The 9,876-nt window shown below is 40.9% G+C and overlaps 1 protein-coding gene across 1 annotated transcript; it reads left to right on the top strand.

Annotated features, from left to right (window-relative positions):
- The first annotated feature begins 955 nt into the window (after nucleotides 1-955).
- prdm8 (PR domain containing 8) lies at nucleotides 956-8,615 on the top strand. Its single transcript, XM_052041595.1, has 4 exons — nucleotides 956-1,067; nucleotides 3,572-3,794; nucleotides 4,185-4,416; nucleotides 6,017-8,615. Exons 2-4 carry the CDS (start codon nucleotides 3,576-3,578, stop codon nucleotides 7,198-7,200), a joined length of 1,635 nt encoding a protein of 544 aa, XP_051897555.1. The 5' UTR covers nucleotides 956-1,067; nucleotides 3,572-3,575; the 3' UTR covers nucleotides 7,201-8,615.
- The last annotated feature ends 1,261 nt before the right edge of the window (nucleotides 8,616-9,876 follow it).

Below are 9,876 nucleotides of genomic sequence, written 5' to 3' on the forward strand. Positions count from 1 at the left end.
GCCATTTTACGGTGAGTATTAAGCGAATTAGATGAGTGTTTTTATCGGGTAGTATTAATCATAAATAATGCAGCAACTCATAGTGCAGAAGACAGTGCTTGTGAATCAACCGCCAGCATCACTTGTCACGCTCTTGTTAAATATGCACAACAGACTCCAAAACTGTTCATCACTTCTTAAAATGCATTTTATAAAATTGAATTCACATCTACTAACAACAGTGATACAAATGAGTTACACAGACGTTTTCCTTCAACATAATGATAAGATTATCTTGCTAACTTTCGTATTCGGTGAGTTTTTAAAGATCTATGACGCCTCTCTTTCATTGGTTAGTATATTTAAGATTAGCTAAGTTGTTCAGTAGAAAACAAAGAAATAATATTAATGTTCTGAAAGCATAAATATCGTGATAAGCGAAGAAATTCGGAATTTGTGAACCTATATAGGAACAAGATTACTTCAGACTTATTTTGCATTTTATACAGAAAAAGGTTTATGCCGCGTTTCTTACCTCAAATGAGTCAAATATTGTTGCTATTATTCCTGACTAGTAATCGCTACCATTGTTGAGAGCATCATAAAATTCAGTCTAAGATAAGGATTTGACATAAATATGTAATGTTTAGCATCTGACCTTAGATCAGGTGCTTTAAGCGATCCAAATAGATATTGTCATATTTAGTCATTATAAACAGTATGCAAGCAGATTCCATGTATCATCGAAAATATTGTGCATAAAGCTATTGAATATTTGCTTTAATACACTAGAATTGCTGGTTTCCATGCTTTCATTAATAGGGTTGCTCCATATAACCACCAATGAAAGTGCCAATTGAGGGTGCATGCATGCGGAAGAGCCCAGGGATTGCTTGGCACGCTTCACTGAACAAATGATCTTGCAAAGGAAAGTGTCTTTTACAGCGGGACAAACTGTCATTTCCACGCAGCGCTCGCCAGCGTCACTCTCACTTTCAGGAATCAATAGAAATCGCAGCGCCCAAAGAAGGTTCTACCTGAAGGGGAAATTGAAGAAATCGATTCCAAAGAACCATCGACTGGCATTGGTAACTGAAAGCTGGGCTTGTGTCTGTCTGTAGATGACTACTGTCTATGGGTATTTTATACCAGTCTATGTTTCAGACTTGTTGTGATAAACCTTCTTTCGGTTCTGATCAACAGTCACGTTTTAAATACTTATACTGGAATCTGAGAGCAATCTAAATAATTTTAACGGCAGCAAATCAAAAAGATGCTTCTATCAGCAACCTCTTAGACGCTGGCTTGTTTGTTTAATCAAATACATTTAATAAATCAGCTACCGTTATGTTAATGTACAGTTTGAGATGGTTAAATCGCGATTATTCAGTCAGGATTCTGAACTGCATTGAGCTCGAATATAAATTCATCATACGCTGCTGTTACCATTATATTTTTAAATATATATTTTAAATTACTTAAAACAATCTGAGCGGCAACAAATGACCGTCGTTGATTACGCGCAAAAGTGGCGATTTTAAACATGATCATTACTGGTGATGGTGGAAAGAAAGGCCGGAACTAACAGGCAGACAGATGGACAGACAATGGGGATCAGTCTCAGTGAGCTGATATGCATTAAATGAACAATCCCTTGACTTTCCTCTCAAACACAATGGAAGGGAGAGAGAGAGAGAGAGAGAGAGAGAGAGAGAGAGAGAGAGAGAGAGAGAGAGAGAGAGAGAGAGAGAAATGTGGGGGGGGGGGGGGGGGGGGGGGGGAGGAGAAACGCATTCACCCACATCGCTTATACTTTTGTGAGCGTTTAGACCAGTCGGTATGCCAGTTTCAATCAGATCACTGTGAATAGGCACCAAACAGTGCCGTCTACAACACGGCTTAAATGCTGAAAGCAACCTAATAACGTTGCAACTTAGCAATAAGTTCTCCATCTCTACAGTTGGCTTTGAAAATAGCGGCTATTCAGCGGGACATATTTATATTTAGATTGCTTCCAACAGTCTGAACTATTCTCTGAAGTATACTAAAAATAATTATGTTGATGTTGGCATCTTCGTGTCAAATTGATTTTGCATGCGTGTCACTTGGTATTGTGAAACAAAAGACAAGCTGGGGGAAAGGAGAGGATTGAATGAACAGTAAAATACGGTATCATGCTTCCAAGTGTCACTTGACTCAGTGAGACCCGAGAAGTTTTTTTTTCACACTGTGCTGAGAGAGCAGAGGTGCAAACCGGGTTGAATAGACCTGCTTTGTACTGTTGAGAGTCAGCAGTAAAGCACATTAATGCCACAGTCCGTTAGCTTCTAACCGAAGCGAGGACCGAGAGACCACGGCAATCCTGATAAATAGAACTATCCGCAAGGCATGAAATACTCTCTTTGTTTTATTTTATATTTTATATTATATTTTAGGTTATATATACATTATATATTTAATAATCTATACCACTAGCCTTAATGAAAGCCATGGACGTATTCATCCAGCACCATCTCTCAGTTCATTAGTTTTCGCATTTAATTTAGGTCTCCGCTCCATGCAATACTGATGCTAAAAGATTTACAAAACGCTCCATATAATAAAAGGGTCGCTCAGAATTGTCACAAATTATCAACATCGCTTCGCCTGATGAGCATAATAGCATCAATTCCAAGGAAGATTAGGTAAAATCATATAGTCTACAATTACAGTAACAAGAATGAAAAATGATTGATAACTTTATTATGCTTGCACTGCGCCGCGTCGCCACTTTTCGTAGGCAGTGTTTCAGATACATTATCAGAAACACAAAGTATACTCAACAAATGCAAAGAGCGTTTTGTTTTACGGATTTGCAAGATGCTGAACATTCTAGCGCGTTCAACAAATTTATTTTCAATTGTATTTAATATTTATCATGTCGACGTACCGTTAAAATATTCACATTGACGTCCCTCTTATAACTAACCCCGATTCCTGAAAATTAATTCATTTTAAAATCTTAACCAGAACGATTAAACATAAGCAACAACCGTGCACATCATTTACAATCTTTATCTATTTAAAATATTACATTTATATTTTAATACATCATAATTACACGAGATAATTTGCACGATACTCCGTGTTAAATGTCATGCTTTTTGTTTTATTCTGTAACCCACAACTTGAACCTATTTTAAAGTAGTTTTGCACCAACGATTCACTTGGGGTTAACTTTCTGAGATCATGAATGATGGAGATTAGGAACAGAATAAACTAGGTCAGAACGAAATAGAAAACGGGCCAAAACAACAAGCGTTATTGATACAAAGTAACATTTAAAAATAGATTTTTGGGAAATTCGGATTTAACCCGCCATAGCTTGAATGCTTGTATAAAGTTGTTTTAGAATCAAAAATGAAATGTGTGCCATCCTGCCCTTTTTCAGGTTACAAGCTCGGTATTGATTTGTTGCAAAATAATTGTGCATGCCGCATAATAAAACTTATGGACACGATATAGCGAATGGATGCTGGTTCAAGTGACAAGTATTGTCCCACACGCACCACGAGATCAGAGGAATTAACCTGTTTTATCTTGTATGTCACAGGTGAATGATGGAACTTACCCCTTTCTCTAAGGGACTATGGACAGGTGACAATAAATTTCTGCATCACCACTTCACTGACATATTAACAAGCGTCCACATTACCCGGGAGATCCCTGAAGATGCGGTTTTCGGTCCCTGCATCCTCCAGAACACCTTTTACGACACAATCGCTTTCATTGCCTTGAAATCTTCAGACCGGAGAAGTGTACCCTACGTGTTCCGGGTAAGCGCCCTCTAACCCAAGGCGACACGAGTATTAAAAGTTTCACGTTGGGAGCTAATTGTCTGTGACACTTGAAGAAACGTCAAACCACAGCCCAACTAGACCAATTAACAGTTTCGCCAAAACATAAAGTTAAAAGTATCTTTTTGAAATTATTACGATGTCGATATGAACGAAACTTGGAAGAGATTTTTTTAAGAGCCTAAATCATAATGGGTATCTCCCATTGAAGATTGGATTGCACATCAGAAGTATGTCAGGAACAATTGAAAGATATTTTGCATTAAATTCACACCTTCATGAGATTTGGGTCATGAAAAATCGATGAAGTATTTACAGGATCCGACCTGAATTATTCAAGGAATTGATTAAAAGTTTTCTTCCGTGCAGGTGGATGCAACTGCGTTGAATAGTTCCACGGACGGACTGTCTTGGTTGCGACTGGTACAAGCGGCGAACAACACCAAGGAGCAGAACTTGGAGGCTTACTTGAAAAGCGGACAACTGTACTATCGCTCCACGCGGAGGATTAGAAAGGACGAGGAGCTCTTCGTGTGGTATGACAGCGAGCTTTCCACGCTCCTCGGCTTCACTGACATCAAAACCCGGACTGGCTCGAACAGTGAGTAACCTTGACACCACCCAAAACTTCAACCAACATAAAAGAAAGTGTAACGCAGTTTACCGCCAACGGTTTTGAGTCCTACTAAAAGCCAACATCGACGTTTGTTTACATTGATTCACCATAAATAGATACTCAAAATGAAAAAGAGAAATTAAATAGCCCACATTCGATGAAAAGGCCTATAACCTGATATGAGAACATGTTTTTAAACAATGTATTGCTTTTTGGAAGGTATTTTTAAAACGGACTAATGTTTTTTTTAGAATAACACAACGAGATTAAGAATTATAGGCGGCCAACTACATTTCGATTGCTACAATAAACCAGAAGGCAATCTGGCAAATCTCACGTCAGATTGCAAGGGAGACTGGCGCAAACCAAACCAAAATTGACCAATTTAGCACTGATTGGCATTGATTAGCCAGTGAAAACCACGCGAGAATGGATAAGATACACTTTATAGTATTAGGTAGCCTGACATATGGTTTGAAGGCCATGGTTAGAAAGTTTAGAAGAGGTGTGCGTTACAATCAGACGTCACCTTGCTTACGTCATTGGGTTAAACACGGACAATACGTCACACTTTTCAAGGTGTTATCACATCCTTCCATCTTTCGTATCGTTCTATTTAATGCAACTCCTCATTTATAGTTAGTATGTTAGGATAACGTTGTTAAACATGAAGGTGCTCCCGGAAAATCTGATCATCTAAGGAGGGGTTGGTCTTATAATTGATTAAATGTAATTGCTCAGTCTTCTCCCATATCGCACAGGACGAGGCGCTCCTGAACAGTTCTGTGTAAATAGTCTTGACTCAAGTCCTACTTGAAATTCACCATGACATTATTATTAATGCGTCGGTGTGCCAGGGTGAACAGGAAATGTACATCCCGTTTAGCTCAGAGTTAAAACGCGCTTAAATTTCTTTATTACTACTCCCGCTGTGTGGTTTTAATTGTTATTTGAATTAGGTGTCAACAGCAAAAGAAGTCCCAATATAATAATTGCTTAGATCTCAAATGTAGCAACTGGACACATATTGTGGCCGCCAGCAGTTTTGACAGAACTGCCTGTTTTTGACAGGATAGCTGTCGGAACCAAAAATCTCATATTTTGTTGAGCTGTAACCAAGACCATTGAATTTTTTTGATCTTTTCGCTCCTAAGCCAGAAGGCCGGATGTTCATGTCACACCTCCGGAGACTTGAACACGCGAGAGTTTGGTGCTGTATTCAGGGCGGGCCTTTAGATCTGAGGTCCCCATTAAAAAAGTCATGGAGTTGTTTTGAAGAAGAATGCTATCCTTCCGGAGGGGCTTAGTGATGTTTATTCATTAGCCAATGTCACTAAAATGTACCCTTATCTGTCCCTTTCCTCATTCCTGTTTGTGGGATCTTGCTGTGTGCATATTAGCTGCAGGAATTCCTATATTACAACAATGGCCACAATTCAATATTAGCCGTAAAGATATTTGGCATGTCTTAGGGTCTTAAAAGGCGAAATATAGATACAGGATTTTCCTCCCAGGCTAAATGAGTATGACTGCAGTGACACACATACAGAATGAGATGTTAATAATATTTTATTATTTGCGGTAGCCTTCAGATGCACGGACTGTGATCAAGAACTGAAGTATGAAAATCCATATTTGGCCCATGTTCGATTCTTATGCGGGAAGAGGAAGGATTATCTCTGGCGAGATTTTCAGGCCCTTGGTTTTGGTCACAGCGGCCTTTTTAAAGACCCTACCAAGAGCACCGAGGTCAAAGACAAGAGCAGGGTGACCAACTTTCACAGGATCGCCCACGATCTGGAGCATTCTAAGAAGAAATCGGCGGCACAGGACGAGGGGCGACCGTCCTCTGAAAAACACCCCAACAAGCGGAAACAGGACAGTGCAGAGGAGAGCAAAAGTAGGAAAACGGTCTTATTGGAGAAAACAAATAACTTGGTGTGCGTCCAGGGCGGAATTTCTAAAGATGACCCAAGTGTTATCCCGGCGCTAGCAGTTTCCGTCTGGAAACTTAATTCTGATAAGTACTTATTGAAGAAGGATTCATCGGAGCATAAAACAAGTGCATTTACTGAGGTTCGTCGACCGCGTGAAAAGGCCAAAGCAGAGAAACCAGACGGCAGTGCTAAGGATGATACCCCTGACTTATCCAGGAAGGTGGGTGCGAGAACAGACGTGATTCTCAGTTCCTCCGGCAGCGCCTTCTCTTCAGTTTTACCTTCTGGTGTCAGAGAGGAGCAGAAGAGTGCGTTCTGTCAGCCAAGCAGACGAACCGGGGAAGGGCCCCCGATGCTTCTCGCCCACGCACTCCATGCTGCTGCTGAGGGCGCTGGGGATTTATCTGATTCTATCGCTACAAGCCATCTCCTGGGCCCCTCTAACCTGCTGGGCTCCAAATCCATCACCACCGATCTTGGCAATTCTCACATATTACACGCAAGCGTTACAACCAACAGCCCACTTTTGTACAGCACTGACATGTGGCCAAAACCGGTTGGCATGCAACTCCAATCCACATCGTCGCTGACTCTGCTCCCGCCGTCCTACACGTCCTTTGGTGTTTCAGCTCAGAACTGGTGCGCCAAATGCAACGCGTCCTTTCGAATGACTTCTGACCTGGTGTTTCACATGAGGTCCCATCATAAAAAGGAATACGCAACCGACTACCTGAACAAGAGGAGGCGGGAGGAAAAGTTGACATGCCCGATATGTAATGAATTTTTCAGAGAGCGCCATCATCTATCGCGACATATGACGTCTCACAATTGACCTGCGAATTCAAACTGAAGGAAGTGGATTTTAAGGGCTTCCCGGCAGTCTGAACAGAAGAAGCCGGGATGACATTCCTTAAGGAACTGTTGTCACTTCAGATGAGAGTGAACTCGTCTCCCTGGCCCGGGACAGTATTACAGCAGAGGGGGAGAAGCAATTTTAAATATAAAAAAAACGAAATTGCGATTTATTTAGACTAATAAAAGAAATTAGAGTCATGAAAAGGTGCCAATCACATCAAAGGTTGTACTTGTAGGATAATCGGTTTGATTTGGCGATTAATTAACTGTACACCGCATGGAACAACTATGGTAATAAGTTCCTGCTTTTGAAAATTTAAGTTAGAGTAACGGCCATAGATTCTGCAGTTGATAAAGCGACCTGCAACCTGTACAATTATTTCTGTTTGGATTATTAATTTTGCAGAAAATCTGTACCAGCCTCCAATTAACGTCACAATGCATATTTTCATTCTTGAGTTATACAGTTTGACATTATACAAACACAAGAAGAAGGTTCAAATAACCATCGGCTACACCAAACTAATGTTTGTCTATTTGAATAGATTCCATGATTGTGTTCGAAGTACAAACACATGACTGTTTACTCTTGAAAACAGTCTAGTTCATGCAGTACTCCACGACGCTGTTAAAAAATGTTTGGGTTGCTCGTACAAAGTGCTAGCAACAAACAGTCTGCTGGAAGAACTCAGCCGGTCGAACAGCATCTGCGGCGGGGAAGGAATTGTCGACGTTTTGGGTCGAAACCCTGCAGCAGGACAAAGTGCTAATGTACAGTGAAGGTTGAAGCATCAGTGACAGGAACGTCAGACGACCCAGAGAGACCCACCCATATATTCATTAAAGGCAACACTATAACTGCCAATCATACCAAAGGCGAGCGGAGCAGCAGAACCATTGGTGGTTGGTGTTGAGGAGGCGCTGGGAACTTATCGTTTCGCCGACTGAGTTAAAAGTTTTTTGTTAAGAATATTTGCATATCTGGCGGGTTCAATGATTACGATAAAGAATGGCAGTCTGAGTGTTCTGCTTCATTTGTTCTCGCTTTATATTTTCCGGATTCCAGTTAGAAGGAGACCCATATTAAACTGAGATTTTTGTTTTGCCTTGGCACGGTGTGAATGTTAACTGTGTTGAACGAGTTACCGCAGTAAAGTTTTAGCGACCATTTGAAGAAGAAATATATTGTCCCAGAAATTGAGATTATTTCTGGGTTTGAGGAGGTATCTTATGATCTGCCATTCAGTCGGTCACAGGTCTGGTGGTTGTACATTTTGTGTAACAATATGAATCACATTTCAAGCCACGATTATTGAGAGATTTATCAAGGAGCAAAATGCACAATTATAGCTTTGTTTTCCCATATCAAATATAATGGAGCAGAAATCATAACGCTGAACATTGGAATGCATGAGTCTGTGGATAGCATGTTCGACCATACAAATCAGGGGCAGGAGTCGGCCATTCGGCCCTTCCAGCCTGTTCCTCCGTTTCCTAAGGACACAGCTGATCTGATTGTATTCCTCGTCTACCGGGGTAACCATCAATCACAGCGTTAGAAGGGCTTTAATGGCACTGCCAGCTGATGAGAAATCGTGACAGAGCCTTCAAATCAATAGAACATAGGATATAGAAAACCTACAGTTGAATTCGAGATTAATCGATAAATCTATTTGGAGAACATTATATTGATTGTTCCATTCAGGAGCTATATTCAACATGGGTAACCAGACTTAAAACTGGACCTATTAAAAGGTAAGAACGTGCATTTACATGGCGCCTTTCACATCTCAGTCAATATGATTAGGTGTTAATTTAGGAAAGTTACAAAAAGACAAACACTGTAACGATGTGCAGTGTGTTTCCCAACCCAGAATTAGTTTTTATTCGGCAGTGAATGCAAATAATTAATCGTAATTGCCTGGTCAACTACATTTCAGAGATTATTGACGCTCTCTCCGGGACTGTACTAACTTGTCCAAATCATTCACTATTCAAGGCAGCCACTCACTTTATTGAGACGCAGCCTAGTGGCTGGTGAGAGACAATATTATTTAGCCAAATGATACAGGGCCTCACTATTAGCCGACAGAAAGTGAGAAGAGAATGCACAGCATACATTGATTTGATCAGTAGAATTCAACAATAAAGCTCGTAGCCACACGTAACGGTATTGTTTCCGAATCGATTCCTTCGCCATATTTTACATTAGTAAATGCACGGAGGATTACTGACGGGTTGGGGCAGGAAGATAGGACTCGAGAACTGTGTTGCCGGCATCCTAGCCCCTGATCGGACTGTAAAGGGTTAAGGGATTGAAGAGGAGCAAACTCCGTTGGTTTACTGGAGACTAACGGCGACCCGGGGAAGCTGAACAGAACGTAATTAAAACAGAGACGTGCTTCTTCAAGCTAATGAATCCAACCGCTCGCCCCCGAGAGCTATAATTTATTCCTGGGGATGCGAAACGATGCACCGTGTTTAAAGCAGCAGCTTTTAATAATGAAATCAATAGGCGAGGAGTAAGAAGGTTCGAAGAGATCTGAGGGGAAGGACATCACTCAGAGCGTGGCTGGAATCTGGAACGCCCTGTCTGAGTGAGTGGTCGGCGGAGGCAAGCACTCTCATAACTTCTTAAAGGTATCCAGACGAG

This window comes from Pristis pectinata, chromosome 30 (assembly GCF_009764475.1).
Source record: "Pristis pectinata isolate sPriPec2 chromosome 30, sPriPec2.1.pri, whole genome shotgun sequence".
NCBI lineage: Eukaryota > Metazoa > Chordata > Chondrichthyes > Rhinopristiformes > Pristidae > Pristis > Pristis pectinata.

Bases quoted from the DNA above. Each gene is read 5' to 3' on its own strand.
- prdm8 (XM_052041595.1), top strand. From the start codon at position 3,576: ATGATGGAACTTACCCCTTTCTCTAAGGGACTATGGACAGGTGACAAT. The intron at 3,795-4,184 runs GTAAGCGCCCTC...TCTTCCGTGCAG, and splicing joins GTGTACCCTACGTGTTCCGG to GTGGATGCAACTGCGTTGAA. The intron at 4,417-6,016 runs GTGAGTAACCTT...TATTTGCGGTAG, and splicing joins AACCCGGACTGGCTCGAACA to CCTTCAGATGCACGGACTGT.